This window comes from Lacerta agilis, chromosome 8 (genome assembly GCF_009819535.1).
Source record: "Lacerta agilis isolate rLacAgi1 chromosome 8, rLacAgi1.pri, whole genome shotgun sequence".
NCBI lineage: Eukaryota > Metazoa > Chordata > Lepidosauria > Squamata > Lacertidae > Lacerta > Lacerta agilis.
Window position 1 is genome coordinate 2,308,948 of NC_046319.1, and position 15,786 is coordinate 2,324,733.

The window sequence follows — 15,786 nt, forward strand, 5'->3', positions numbered from 1 at the left end:
TGCGGCTCTAGAGCCGCAAGTTGCCGACCCCCGCCTCAGACCATGTGGTAGGCCGGACTATATTTTTTTGGGGGGGGGAAATGAACTAATTCCTATGCCCCACAAATAACCCAGAGATGCATTTTACATGCAAAGCTGCGGCGGCCATTTTAGGTTAGGGCACTGGAGCCTTAAAGAGCATTCTCCCCACCCCAGTCCCAAAATTACCCAGTCCCAAAATCACGCACCCCAGCGACACAATCCCCTCAGAGCTGGTCTTACTCAGTGCGACCTCTCAGGCATGCCTCCTGCTCCGTGTTTTTTTTTCTCGGCACACGCGAAGCTGCGGCGGCCATTTTAGGTGAGGGCAAAGGCATTGTTGCTCTGGCCAGGTCTGATGACATCAGCAGGCAATCCGCCTTTCTACTGGATGCTGTTGGAGTCTTCATTCCTTTTGCTGGTGAGGTATAATAGGCGCGCCACTTTTTTGGCCTTTATTCTATATTTTAGGCATGACGGGTATGTTGTTTTTTATTATTATTATTATGCTATATCCTTCCCCCATGGTCATGTTACGCTTTGTCCTAAATTGGATGTGATTTGGTCCAGCGGTTACGGTGCAAGGTGCGGCCAGACGCTCACGCAATGAGAACGTTTTTATATATATAGATAAATGTTAAAAAGTCTCCATGCATCGATTATTTCAAGATGGCACGCAAACATCATTCTTCCCCTCCCCTAAAGATAGACATGTCTTTGTATGCAATAATATTTTGAAAAACAAATTGAGGATCATGTAATGTTGCATAATTGAATATAATGCATAATTTTAACTTCTTCTAACTTCTTGCTAGGTCTTATTACTTTACTTGTCAGCATTTAAAGTTTCCGACCAATTTTTTAAATTGATTTCACGATATAGCCAATTTTCATAATTTTATTTTTTAAAAAAATATTGTATTGCATTTCCATATTATATATTCAAATACAATCAAATTATTCCTTCTATTAATTTTTTTGCTCATTTGAGCTTAGCGACGTCCCTCCATCCCACCCATGGCTTTCAAAATTCCTCATATATCCTCGCATTTATACATTTTTCAAATCTACATTTTCTTTTTAAATTTATCTCAATCTTTAAATAAAAGTAAAAAGGTACTAATTGTAAAAATTACAAGACTTTTTACAATCCTGCTAGTGTTGTTAATTGATTACAATGATCCTTTAAATATTGCGTAAATTTACTCCAGTCTTCAATTTTCATAATTTTAAATACCCCAAAACTAAAAACAAGTCTGAACTTTTGGAAAAAACAAACAAACCTATACTAACTAATATTAGTTTAAATTTTAAGATGAATGACTTTGTTTCATTAATTTTTTTCTATCACAGCTATGGATTGTAGGTAAGTTGTACCCAGTAGCCATTTCCCCCCCACAATGTCCAAAAAAGGTAAAATTTTGTCATAAGACATAAAAAACCTGTAGTATTCATTCTTTGTCGAGAAAGAGCATGTCCTTGCAATAATTTTCACCATCAAAACCTTTTGATTCCATCATGCCCACATGCTGAAAATTGAGGTTTTCTAAACCTAGTTTTCCCACCCAAAAAACTACATTTATAATTTTTTAAGGCATTTATGAAATCTTTTGAGTGCTGGTGTATTTTTTCCTGAAATCCTCATCATGTTATTGAGCTTTGTGTAAAATTTCCAAGAGATCTGATCATTGGTTATGGAGAGAAAACAATAAAATGCACAAGGCCAAGGATCTGAAGAGGGACAGAAGCGCAGATTTCACGGAAATTTGAAGTGCTATAAAATTAAAACCGTTTGAGATAGAGGGGAAAATTTAAGGGGGTGTCTTTCAACCATAAGGGAAGGGTGGACACCAAGTTTCATCAAAATCCGAGATGGTGGGTGAGATGACCGTGTTGAACTGACGTGGAATGCAAGGAGTTGAGAAAAAGGAGGGGGAGAGAGAGGAGGGGTGAAGGTGAAAATGGGGGTGCAAAGGGGGTTCCAAAAAGGAGGGGGGAGGATGAGGCAAGGAAATAGGGTGGAATATTGTTACGTACCCCCCCATCTCCACAGCAATGTGAAATTTCAGGAGTTCCAGGTGCTTACCCAGGGCTCCTGAATACTTTTGGGAATGAGAGGCTGTGATGTCTTGATGATATATGGTTTATTTACATACATGTACAACCTACGATGGAGGGGTTTCGAGGATGACATTCCAAGAAGGCCCTACTTTCCCCATGGCTTCCTCCTTGGATCCAAACTCCCAGCTCCCACCCTTACCGCATTCTCCAGCTTGCAAACTGCTTGCAAAAACACAACTGTTTTTCTTCTGCTGCTGATATCAATCCCACTACAGTTCTGAAACTCCCCTTTCCCAGCTCTGGCATTGTCTTTTGCTAACTACCCAGGGCCTTGGGTGGGGCCCCACCTGTCAGGGACTGGATGTGCGATGAGGAGTGGTGGGAGGCACCAGCCGGGGAACCCCCAAGGGAAACCACAAGAGGAAGGCCCAGAGCCAGAGGATTGGGGGTGAGCAGGGAGAGCCGGTGAGGGGGAGAAGCAGAGGAGGGAGGTCAAGAGGCTGTTGAAGAAGCCAGGGAGTCTCCCTCTCCTGCTGTGACAATCTCCCCTCCCCTCTGGTCTCCAGGAATGTGCAGAAGAATGAGGAGAGCAGAACAGAGGCCAGAGGTGCGCAGGCGCAGCTTGAGACGGCTTGGGAAACACCCAGCAGAGGAGGAGCTTTAGAAAGGGTGGAAGGTGGGGACCTTCAATGCTGTCAACTGCTCCATAGGCTTGTTGAGGAAACAAGTTCTCAGGGAGGTTGCACAAGAAGGCCAGTTGGGGAGAAAGTCTTTCACTTTTCTTGTTAAAACATTGGAGGCGCAGGCTGAGAGGTGAGTCAGTCTCAACGGTGGTTTCTTTTTGGCCAGCAAGTCCACATTTTGGAATAGGATACCAATAAAATCTATAGTAGTGGATCCACCCCATCTGGCGAGCTATTCCTGCTCTGAATATTGGCCATGCTGAATGGGGCTGATGGGAGCTGGAGCCTGACCACATTTGGAGGGCCATAGGCTCACCACCCCAGCTGTAGATAATACTGAGTTATATGCTTTGCTACTTTTCTAGAAAAGGGGTGCCAAAGCTCACTATTAACACCTCCCTTGTTCTCTTACAGTGGCGCCCACCTGAGAGGTGCCAGAATTAAGTTGTGGCTGAAAAATTCCCTGGTTACATGGACCAGTGGATGGACCATCTGAGGCAGCTTCCTGTGTCCAAGGCCAAGCCGTCCTCTAGTGGCATATGTGGGAGAAGCTTTTGTGAAGCTCATAATTGCCTCCAGCCAGATTAGTAATTAACTAGAGGTTTTTGATTTGGTGTTCATCTTAATAATCAAAATTTTCTGAAGCTGGTCAGATGCTGCCATCACCCAACTTATCTTGGCACAAAAGAAACCTTAACTAACTGATGAAAACTATTAGTCAATTCAGATCTGAGGCCAGGGCCGGCGCTGCCATTTAGGCAAACTAGGCGGCTGCCTAGGGCGCGGAAATGGCGCGGAATGGTGGGGGTGCCGCACCGCGCTCCTGGCCCGCCTGTGCCCGCCCACTTCTCCAGCTGGCCGGTGGCCCGCCCTCGGGAGTCTGAGGCAGGCGCTGCTGCTGCTGCTCTGCTCTGTCATGCGTCCTCCCTCGTTTCTGCCAGCGCAGGCGCAGCAGCAGACAGCACCAGCTTCCCTCCTTGGCACCTGTCCCGGAGGTGTTTGGCTGCTGCTGCTGCTGGCGTGGAGGCGGAGCTGCTGGCTGCTGCAGAGGATTCGATGCGAGGCGACGAGGTAAAGGCAGCTGTGGGCTGGGCCAGTGGCGGCGGGCGAGGGCGAGGGGGAAGCCCTCTTTCTAAAAACAGGCAGCGGCGCCTCTGGCTAGTTTGGGAGATTCCCCGCGAGGGGCGGGCCCGGGGAAAAAGCGAAAGCCGCTGCCAGGGCGGCCGCTGCCGATGCACTCCGGGAGCCAGAGGCACCTGGGTTCTTTCTGTTGTCTGAGGTTGTGTGGGCATTGTTGCAGGCATCCCTCGCCTGAGTTCAGAGCACGAGTCCTGCGCTCCGTCCCTCACTCGCTCCTCGCCAGACCAGCCTCCCCGCCCGAAAGCGGGGGCAAGCGCCGTGGAGCTGCCAGGCGAAACGCCCCTCGGCCTTCCCCACCCCCTCCCACCGCATTATGTGCAGAAGAGGAGCTTGGGGTCGCCTCTCCGCCGCCGCCTCCTCGTCCCTCCCGCCATAGGCGCGTGTCATCGTCAGTAACAAAAAAGAGCGCTCGGGGCAACCCAGATTTGGGGAACAGGGCTTGTGCACACACACACACCTACTGGGGAGAATCTTTGAGTTTGGGGAGCGGAGTGTGTGTGTTGGGAGGGGAGCAAGAGGGAGAGAGCAGCGCACATGCAATGTCCAGCAGCGGCACCCCTGAGCAAGCCTGATGAGTAAAAAGCTGCTGCTCTGCGTGTGTGTTGTGGTTTTTGCACGTCTCCATTGCCTTCCCCCCTCCTTTTTCTGAACTCAGCAGGAGGTTGCTCTTCGCCTGCCCTGGAGAGCGCCAACCGGGTGGGGAAGAGGGAGAGCCAGTGAGCGGGCGGGTGAAGTGCAGGAGTGTATTCCCACAAAGAGGGGCTGGGAGAAGTGAAGGGGTGGAGGCGAGCTGCTCCACAAAGACACTTCACAACAGGAGACCCTGCTGCTAGTGCAGGCTGCGAAGCCCAATGAGCCTTATTTCTCCTTCCTGCCTGCCCAAACCCCAACCCAGTAGAGTGACATCGGTCTCTTGCCAGCCGTGGGTGTGCCTGAGTCCCAGGCTGAGTCCTCTCTCTCTCCAGAGACAGACAGACAGAGAGAGAGAGAGAGAGAGAGAGAGAGAGAGAGAGAGAGAGAGAGAGAGAGATCTATACACACACACACCAGCATGCACAAACACACACACTCCCCCACATGCAGGGAAAGTACCCCCAGATTCAAGCGCATGAGTGTGGATTTAAATCCCGCTCCCCACATGGTTCGTTTCCTTCCTCTTTGCAGCCCCAGATACCTGTTTCCTTCCTGTTTCCTTTTCTGGAGCAGAGCTAAGTGTGGTGTGAGATCCCGAAAAAAGGTCTACAACTCTGGGCAACGGGTTCTGGGCAGATCTTTGCACCCCAGCGCCACATATGCTTAAGACTGCTCCAAAAGAGACTAGTTGGTTTGGCAACTATATCAATCGAACATGCTGAAGCATCAGCACTTGACCTGAAGGAACTGTTAACAAAATTTGCAAAGGAAAAGGCACGTAAAATAAGATTTTGATTTGCTTGAAATTGAAACATTAAAGAGACTTAAATTTCAGCATCACATTTAACATTTTCCAAAGTGATTTCTGTGCTAAGACTGTGTTGTTTGAGAAAATAAATCAGTAATTGTTTTATGACTTGTTTTCACAATTAAAAAAAATAAATTAACAATTTCAAATTCTGTGCTTTTCATTCTTCCTATAATACATCTGTGCTTGAAATATGATTGGCGGGGGGGGGGGGCAGAAGGTGATCTCGCCTAGGGCGCAAAAAATCCTAGCACCGGCCCTGTCTGAGGCACTGTTAATGGGTGGTTGCCTAGACTGGATGGCTGGGAGGTTGCCTGCTCTTGACGGGGCTAGACAGTGAGGAGGAAGACATTTGGCAGCCCAGCCCCCCAGGCTGAAGTCCCCACACCTGACCTTGGTTAAAGTGGGGTCAGGGTTGTTTACTGCAAAAGAAAGGGTTATGCCAACAGAGCCCCCAGTCAGCAGAGGCCTCTCTCCATTTCACTCGGTGGAAATAAAGATGTCCTTTCATTAGCTATGGATTTTATTTTTTATTATTTTATTTTAAAGATCAGAGACAGAGGGGTGTGTAACTCCTCAGTAGTATTCCAGTCCTCATGTATGACAGGAGCAAAAAACAGGTTTGTTAAGGCATAGGACATGGCTTGGAGGGGTCGTCTTGCTTATGGTATCTGTATTCGCATGTTTGGGGATCAATAACATCCCCCAATGTGTACAATGCCACCATATCTGGAAAAAAGCAAGTTACCCCCCAACAGTTTGCTGTTCACTCAGTCAGTCTTCCCCACCTCTGTCAATGTAAAGGGAAGGATGGAAATGACCCATTTCCTTGCTCAGAAGTTACTTTTAGTCCTTCCTCTGGAGATCCTGAGAAGAAGAATGAAGCTGCTGGCCTTGTCCAGAGCTTTCTCTGGGAAGTTTGTCTTCTATTTGGGGTGGCTAAAATGCCTTTTAATCCAGCTCAGTGTCCGGGCTGTGGGTGTGAATATGCAGACCAAAGTACAGCATGTTCAGCTCCCCCCCCCCCAATTTAGAATGGCAGTTTCACTTCATCTCGCCCACCAGTGCAAAAAGTGAACATCAGGACATGCAAATGACCACCTGCTGTGAACCACATCTTTTTCTTTAATCCACTAAAGGGAGGCTATGGGAGTAAAGAGTCATATAAACCCATAACAGCTGGAGGAAGATGGTGCAGCTTTCTGATATGGAACAAGCTGTGCCCCTCCAGCCTTGAGAAAGATGAATGGGAAGAAAAGGCAGGTGGTACTTTATGGCCATCAAAGCAGACATTGGACTCCTGCTCCTTAGGGGGGAGGGAGAGAAAGCTTCCATTGAAACGTATTCATTAGGCAGCCACCACCCCATTTTCTGCTTGGCTTGAGAAGGTTGACTACTGCTGTGCCCCAACACATCCACCAGGCTCCACCCCAAGGCACAAGGCGCAGCCTGGAGCAGCCTCCTGACCCTCTCCCTGGTCCCACTGGTCCCCATCTGTATTTCTCTCATCTGCTGGGTGTTACACTGGCCTCCCCCAATATGGTGCTCTCCAGATGCTGTTGGACTCCAACTCCCATCAGCCCCAGCCAGCATGGCCAATGGTCAGGGATGCGGACACCTGGAAGGCACCTCTTAGGTTTCTCTCCCTGAGCTTCAGGCAAGCTAATACATCTGTAGAGTCAAAACAAAATAAAAAATAAAAAAAATCCCTCCAGCTGTAACATGGCTCTGTGGCTCTGTCAATTCCAATTATTCCAATGCTAAGACAGAATGGAGGGGCAGAGTGTTGCTGAGGAACAGTAGAAGCCCCCTGCTGATCTCATTATATTATGTTCGTGGAAGAGTTACTTTTAATTGCCTTAGTTGTTGCTAGTCTATGCATCAAAATGACTCAGTTTCAACTGAAACAAAAGCCTGCTTGTCTTGAAACCAGAGCTCGAGATGTTCCAGGAAAATTGCCCTGATTTTCATCTACAGGAATTTCATGGATTAGCTTTAAAGATAGAGAGAAGAAAATAATATTTAGTTCCCATTCATTCATGGATGTGACTGAGTGACCCTTCCCAAGGGGTGAGCAACAGAACAGAGCTGATTTGCAAGTGCATTTGGCCGAGAGGTGAGCTTTTTTAAATCCTCAAACATGTTTCCTGAGTACATACACTCACGGAAGCAGAATTCCTTCTAGGCCCATTTTTTCAAGTCATATTTTTCATTGTCTGTCCCCATATGAATATACATACGCCTTAAAACTGAACAACAGTGGTTAAAACACCACCAGCAATTAATAAAAAGCAAGCTGATTTTTGAAAAAAACACACCAATTTAGGTTGTTTCTCAAATGCTTCCAGAGATGGGCCCACAGGAACAACTGAGACCGCCTTATCCTGAGTCAGGCTATGGCCCACTTAACTCAGTGTTGTCTTCACCAGGAGTAGGGAATCTTCTTGGGGCTGAGAGCTGCATGAGGGCTGTATGTGGCCCTTGGCCTACAGGTTAGCCACTGCTGGTCTGCACTGACTGGCAGCTGCTCTTCAGGGTTTCAAACACAGAACCTTTCCCAGCCCTAACTGGGGAAATTGAACTTGGGGGAGGGCTGGCCCAAGGCACCTGAGGCAAACTCCAAAATGGCGTCCCCTCCCCACCAGGGAAGAATGTGTGAGGGGAGGTCTACATTAGGAAAAAGGGAGGAAGAAAGATTGACACCAGAATTTGCTGCCCCAGTAGATCCTGCTGCCTGAGGCAGTCACCACACCTTGTCTCTTGGGTGAGCCGGCCCTGGCTTGGGGCTTTTTGCGTGTGAAGCAAATGCTCTGTCACTGATCCAGTGGCTTCCATATATAGGAACAGGAATAGGAATAATTTTATTGGCCAAGTACATTTCCCAACATACTTGGAATTTGCTTTGGCTACATTGCAATGTAAAAATATACAAACACTAGTACATTACAGAGCAAGAGCCGAGGCTGCCCTTCTCGGCGCCTCTTAAGATGTGGTGGTGAGTGTAGGCTGTCGGGGTTTGGGTGCTGGAGCTCCTCGTGCACAACTTGAACTGGTCATGCACGAAGTACCAGTTGCGGGGAAAACGGCCAGCGTTCCACGTGCTTTTGGGCACGGGCGCCGGCCAAGTCTCACAATCCGAAGGAAGCTGAGTAAGCCAATTGATGACTCCGAAGGTGCATGAGTTCTTAGTTGCCTTCTAAATGAAATGTTGCCTCGAGAAATAGAATATACCCTGACTCTGAATAGACAGACCAACTTAAGGAAATTAAAATTTTTACTTTAAACCTTTTACTCCCCCCTTTTTACCCCAAAGGAAGACAGACACCGGTTGTATCTTTAGTGGCTTCGGCAGAACCCGCGTAGGCTTGTCCCCTAAGCTAAGTTCTCCTAAGCTTAAAGTCCCTGCGCGCCCAATCTTCCGCGAGGCTAGCTAAATAAAACTAAAACCGAAATATCTTCCGCAAGCCTAGCCCTAGGCTAAACCTAAAAGGAACCTAACTAAGGCTAAACCGAATGATCTTCCGCGATCTAACTCTAACTAAAAGAAAAACCCATCCAACCCATCCAGCCCGCTCCTAATCCCTTAAACTAAACTTGACTTCAACTAAAACCCAACTAAAGAAGAACGTGGCTGACTAACCCAAACTGAACGTGCCTAAGCGGGGAGCCTCAGCCTTTTATTTAGGAACAAACGTGACATCATGATCAATGCCTCAACCAATAAAATCACTGTTGCTGCCCTCCAAAAAGGCGGGAAGCAAGTTTAACGCTCATTAATAACTTTGAACATGACCGGAACTATAAAATAAAGGCGGATTAATCTCATTGGTGAACCAAACCATTCATTCTTACTTTCGCTTTCGCTTTTGCGCGTAGCAATACCAAAAGTAGTTCCTGAAAATCTCGTCAAACAAACAAATAAATGTGGATCCTATAGCGGATCCGTGTAGCGTATTCCGACAGTAGGCCCCACCTCCTAGGCCCGATGGAGTTATGTATGGGGCCACTCTTGAAAATACTCATTCCCCGATATTGGTTTGCTTCATATCTCTCATAGATGGGCCAGAGACCTGAATGGGCAGTAGTTCAGCCTGCATAGTTTTGTACTGGTGTAGGTTGCAGTGGGGAACCTCTGGCCCACAGGCCAAAATTGGCACAGCATAGGTCCCAATTTGGCCCACAAGTCTGCATTCCCACAAACCATGCCCAGCTGCCCTACATCTGTGGCATCAGGTGTCACGGCAGCTAGAGACCTGGCTGGATCGGCTGGATCTTAGCTGCACAGCCGATTCCTGCATTTACCAGCCTGGTGCTTGGCCTTTATGAAGGAGCAAGAGCAGGGCTTGCAAAATGCTTTGTGCAGCACTTCTCAAGTGCCTGACGGTGAGGTGGCAAAGTTTGGGAGTCACCGCGCAAGGGTTTGGGTAGCCCCATTGACCCACAGATATCTGGAACATAGGGCCACTGGTTCACCAACTCCCAGTGTATGTGCTCCTTCTAAGATCCTGGCCCAAACTGCTAAGGCAAGGATGGCGAACCTGCGGCCCTCCAGATGTCATTGGACTCCAATTCCCATCAGTTCCAGCCAGCATGACCAATGGTCATAGATGATGAGGACTGCACTCCAACAACTTCTGCTTCCATGGCTTCCCCACAACTGCATTAATGACCAGACTCAAAACTTTAAATTGGAAAACAATGTTAGGAATATTATAAGGATAGTAAAATAAGTGTTCATTAAGATTTTTGTATTTTTGTGTTTTGATTTTTATGTTATTTTTGTAGTTTTGTAGTGTTTTGTAGTGTTTTGTTGTATTTTGTATTTTGTGTGTGTTTTATTGTTAAAATTTAATAAATTCTTATTAAAAAAAAACCAAAACTTTAAATTGGGCCTGGAAGTGATCAAGCAGCTAGCATAAGTGGCAGAACTGATATAATCCGTTCTGAAGATTCTTGATTAGCACCAGCCTTCTTGGTGCCATATTTTGCACCAACTGAAGTTTCTTAAAATTCCCAGTGGCCACCCTAGCCCAGATGTATGGCTCACGGTGGCAAGGTCATTACTCTTTAGATAGGGTCACAGCTGGTGAAACAGTCAAAACCAATAGAAGTCACCCCTGGCCACTGATGTCACTTGTGTCTCCACTGAGAGGGCCAAATGCAGGAGCAGATTATGCAACGGACTGTTCCAAAGGAGTCTACCTCATCAACATTTTAACCGTACCTCAACCCAGAAATGATCATATTTCATTGATGGGTGAAATAACATTTCATGTCACCGATGATGAATCTGGGATTCCAGATGGAGCAGCAGAAATTCGACTCATCAGTCATCGAACTGTTAGTGTTCCTGGTACTGCTGTCCACAGCTGACACATCTGTTTTGGACTCAGCCCTCTCCTGCTAGTTTATGAGAATATCCTGCTTGGACTTTGGCCTATCCCTATCAGCAAATGAAGGTAGTATGACTCTGCCAGGGACCACAATTATCGTTGCTCAAAATAAACACCAGATTAGTCAGAAATTGCATGAACAGGTTTTGTTTGCATTATCCACAACAGTAGAACCAAATGGGTGTTCAACTGCAGACGTGTCTCTATGCAATAGTACAGTACTGTGTGTTGAAAGTACTTTAGAAATAAGTAATCAAAGTAGGCACCTACCACAAAATGTTGCAGCATATCCCCAGCCTCTGAGAGCATGACATGTTTTGGGGGACAGTCAGCTTGCAAAAGCTGGTTGTATCACTGATTGGGCAACAGGAGGTTTTCAGGAGGGGACCCCTGCACCATCCCCCACCCTTTCCTACTCATTTGCAATTTCCCCTGCTGTGGTACATAGTGCTAAAATGCTGTTTGGGTCTGGCTGTCAGTCTAGAGCTTGCTTTTATTGTGACAAAGTGAGGAAGAGGGGAAGGGAAACGATATTGTCACATGCACTCCCATCTTTGGTGGCAGGTTTCAAGGATCCCAACTCATACCCAAGGTTAGTGTCCTTAGGGTGAAGGTCACTGGAGACTGATGACATTTGTGTTGGCAAGGGTGTTTGGGGGGCAGTTGGATGGGGAGGTCATGTCTCTTGGACCTACAGGTATGCACACCATGAGATGGCACATCTGACCTCCCCATCAAACTTCCCCCCAAGCACACTTGCCAACACAAATGTCATCAGTCTCCAGTGACCTTCACCCTAAGGACGCTAACCCCATAGTCGCCTTTGACTGGACTGAACCATCCAGGGGTCCTTTGCCTTTTTACCTGCTGCAAATGCAAACTGGTTGTCTTGCTGGAAGAGAATGTACAACAACTATGCACACTTTGAGTTACCAAGCAAGATGAGGAATTTATTGATAGGGCAGAGCAGGCTGTCCTGGAACAGTGACACAAGGAGGTGGGGTACCCCTGGGGAGCAGTAAACATCGCACAGAGAAACAGGACTATCTGGAACCATGCTGTGAGACTGGAATTGCAAAATCGATTCCATGACCTCACCTCAGACACTGCTTCTGGGACAGAAGCTGCAGACCTCCAAACATACTGGGGTGGCTGTGGAAGGTACAGGACACTGAATGAATCCTGGCACTCCTCAGAGGAGGAGGAGACGAGTGGTGGTGATAGGTGACTCCCTACTGAGGGGAACAGAGGCAGCTGCGTGTGGAGGTAAGAGGTTGTTCCAGGTGCTAAGATTCAAGATGTGACAGAGAAGTTGCCAAGTCTTAACAAGCCCTCTGACCAAAACCCCTTCCTTCTGATTCATGTGGGTACAAACGATACAGTCAGACACAGCTTTCAACAACACAACAACAACAATCTTTATTACGGTGCAGAGACCCAACAAATCATTGCAAAGCAATACACAATTCAGACAGGCTGCCTTCAGGTTGCACAAGCATTTTGTTCAGACTTAGAAATAGAGGTCATTGGTTCTTGCAACCACCGATAGAAACTTCGCCACTGCTGATGTTCTAGCATTTGTCCAGTCTTCCAATAGGACATAGTAAGCCTCTGATTTTCCCGGGAAAGGAACCAGCAAAGGTAATATCAGTTCAGCCCTGGCTTGCTCGAATTTCACACAGTGCAGCAAAATATGTTTTATAGAACCAGTGTCTTGGGCACACGAGCACAGTCTGTCTTGGTAGGGAACCCCTCTCACCCTGCCATCCAACACTGAAGAAGGAAAAATGTTTAGTCTGGCTTTGGTGAATAGTCTTCAGTAATTTGGTACTGTCAGGTTTTTAATGTAAGGTGTTAACTTAAAGACATACCCATATTGTACTCCTACTGCCAACAGACTGCAGACTGCGTGTGGTCGAGAACGCAAGTCACTGTGTGTATTATCCCATAATCGTTGCTTTAACATCTTTAGGGCACCTTCACAACCCAGGTAATCGAGTTGGGGGGGGCAGACCAATAGAGGTGACTTTTCTAGCCACGGTTTTCTGCCATTTGCTGACATACTCCTCATTGGTCAGGTATACAAACCCTTCTCTAGATCAAACACTGCAATCTTGAGCCAATGTTTCAGTGCAGCCCACCATGCCTTAGTTGAATGAAATGGGGCATTCACCAGCTTCTAACAAAAGTATGGAGTTGGAGACACAGTTGGGTACCTGCAGCAGATTGTAGAAATTTTGCCGGAAAGCCGTCTAGCTTTGGCAGGTCCCCATTATGCCAGACATTTGCAGCATACAGGAGTTGGGAGACGGATTTTGCATTGAAAACCTTTAAGGCTGCTGGTACATACTGGTACTTGCCGCCCTTTGTGAAAAAGAATCTGAGTATGGCTAGCTTTGTGATCTCCGCCTTTTGAAGGGAGGTTTGCCAGTGGTACTTCCAAGATCTTGCATGATGGAATGTAAACTCTAGATAGCTGAAGTATTTAATCTCTTCAAGGTTGTGGCCATCCAGCACCCATTTAAACCGGGAGAAGCTTCTTTCAAATACTAAGATTTTTGATTTTTCATAATTAATGGATAAGCCATTTCCAAGACAGTAATCGGAAAACTTCCTCAGCAGATGTTTCAAACCTGGTCTGGAACGGGAAATGATGGCTGCATCATCCGCATATAACAACAAGGGGCTCCTTCTCATTCCTATTTTTGGAAGGTGTCCATCTGGGTCCATTAGGCTCGCTTCTAGGTCGTTTAAGAATAGACAAAACAGCTTTCAACATACAGCAAGCGACTATGAAACTCTGGGTGGGAAGCTGAAGGGCCTTGGGGCACAGGGGTGGGGAGCCATGAGGTTCAGGTGAGAGAGAGAATGAAGAAAGAGAAAGAGAGGGGGCGAGAAGCCATGCATCTGCATTCAGTAAAATGGATCCTCTTGAATCAAATCAATCTGATTTGAAAAGATGTGACCTGATCCTCCTGAAACTGCGTGTTTTGTTCATTCCTCTCCACCCCACCCCACCCCCAGTCAAATCAAACATCACCATCTGTTTCCAATGGCTGGACTGTAAAAATCAAGGATTGGGTCAATTTCCAGAGTTGCAATGGTAGAAAAATATAGACAAAAATCATGGATTTCTATGGATCCACATATTTTTACAAGTGATCTGTTGGTTTTGATTGGCTTAAAGAAGAATCCCGTGGATCCCTAGATCCAGATGCGAGGCAAACATGCTCTGATAAGAGAGCCCCAGCAGTGGTTTTAAATCACAAAACATGCAACTTAGTAAAGCATGGAAATATAGGCTGTTAGACCTTTTATTTCTATTTATTTATTTATTAAATAAATATGCATACTGCCCTTCATCTGAAGATCTCAGGGCAGTTCACAGCATAGAAATACAAAATAAGAAGACATAATGTAAAGAAGAACAAGAACAAAACAAACCCAGAATCACCCTCCCACAATTTATGATAAGTATACAGTACATTTAATCTCAAACTTGTTAAAAGTCAGATTCATGTGCTTTTCCATACAGCGGCAAGAAAACACAGGTAGAAAGACATAATTACAGAACTTGGAAAAAGGTTTTTAAGCACGTGGTCTGGGCTTGGAGCAATTAGCCCAATGTCTTCTCTGGTTGGATTCACATGGTGGAAGGAAGTGGACAACAAGAATTTGCTGACCCTTCGCCACTCAGTGAGAGGGGCTTTGACCTAGGGAAGCTCTGGCAAAACAGCTCACTCTATGCTTTTAACCCTTTCATGCATTAACTAGAGCTAAGCATGCGGGTTACATGAGACTAAATTTCCCACAGGATCTCCTCAAAACCACCCTCAAATCATTGGTCGCACGTCCACAGATGTTTTGTTGGTGCCTTTATTGTTATTCAGTCTAAAACTCTGTGAGCAAAGGTGGATTTAGGGCAGTGCGAGTGGCGGGTTGCACCAGGCGCACAGGCAAGGAGCGTGCCTCCTCAAAGCCAAGCCCAGTAAGATGGCAAACGGCTTCGGAAAGGAGGCATGAGGCCTCTGACAGGATCCTAGAGTCCTCCAACCTCCTTCTCAAAGCTGCAAGGGCTGGTGGGGGGAGGGTGACAAATGGTCCTGCACAAGCTGGCAAAATACCACGTTTCGCCCTGCTGTGAGGAAATGTGCCTATTTTTTGTTTGTCGCTTTTCAATAAAGTCAATGAGCAGTATTCCAATCTGGACACAGCCACTTGGCAGTTGCATTCAGCTGAGCGGCACCCTGTCATGAACATAGAGGGATAGTATCAGCGTGCTTCCTGTTCCTCCTGTTGTCATTACAATGCAACACATTCGGACACATTCACCACAGCTCAATCCAGAAATGACTGAATTTCACAGATAGGAGAAATAATATTCTGAGTCAGTGAGGCCAGTCCAATCACTAAGCCGACCTCCCTTGTCCCATCTGCCTTTATCATGCCTGACCAGCTCACCACCACCACATTCTCTGGATTATTCACAATCCACACCTTGCCTGGGTGTGTTTTTCTCAAGCATGTGTGAAGAACCTCAGAACCTCCCATTTATGCAGATATTTCTCCAGAAAACAAACTTCAAGTGAGTCGGGTGCCAACATTTTCTTCCCGTCAGTGCTCTTAAAAAAAAAAAAGGTGTGTTTGCTTTGGCACGTTAGTTCACCCAGAACAGTGGTGCAAGGGAGGCGTTTCCGTGCTTCCCTTCTCCCATGTCTGCATAAATTCGGGGATGTGAGTCCACTCCAGGCATTGGAAGGGAACACAGCTGTAGGTGTCATTTCTCACCAAGAAGAGTTTCCCAACAACTGAGGACAGAGAAGCCAGAATGGTAAGTGACGCTATTTTTTTTTGTCCCGCTGTTGATCTGTCGTGGATTGGATAAAAAGGTGTGAAAGGGTTTACTAGAGAGGCAGATTTATGCAAAGAGCAGTCAAAATTACAAGGATGAGGTTTTGGGAAAGTTCCTTGCCTTCTCTGACACCTGATCCATCTAGAATGCACCTCTTTCTCCTTCTTGACCCATTAGCCGCCACTGCAGCTTTCTTTA

At 46.6% G+C, this 15,786-nt stretch overlaps 2 protein-coding genes across 4 annotated transcripts in view; one reads left to right on the plus strand and one right to left on the minus strand.

Moving 5' to 3' along the window:
• Nucleotides 1–15,786, plus strand: part of LOC117052238 (small serum protein 2-like) — an 87,649-nt gene that overhangs the window by 38,125 nt on the left and 33,738 nt on the right. The window contains exon 1 of one of the 3 annotated variants that reach the window (XM_033159029.1): nt 15,442–15,567. The exons of the other annotated variants lie outside the window; for them this stretch is intronic. Coding sequence (XP_033014920.1) covers nt 15,565–15,567 — 3 coding nt within the window. The 5' untranslated portion in view covers nt 15,442–15,564. Of the gene's footprint in view, nt 1–15,441; nt 15,568–15,786 lie in introns of those variants that run through there. 3 annotated transcript variants of the gene reach the window in all.
• The window catches only part of LOC117052237 (small serum protein 2-like), a 121,752-nt gene that overhangs the window by 10,886 nt on the left and 95,080 nt on the right, over nt 1–15,786 (minus strand). The gene's annotated exons all lie outside the window — the stretch shown is intronic.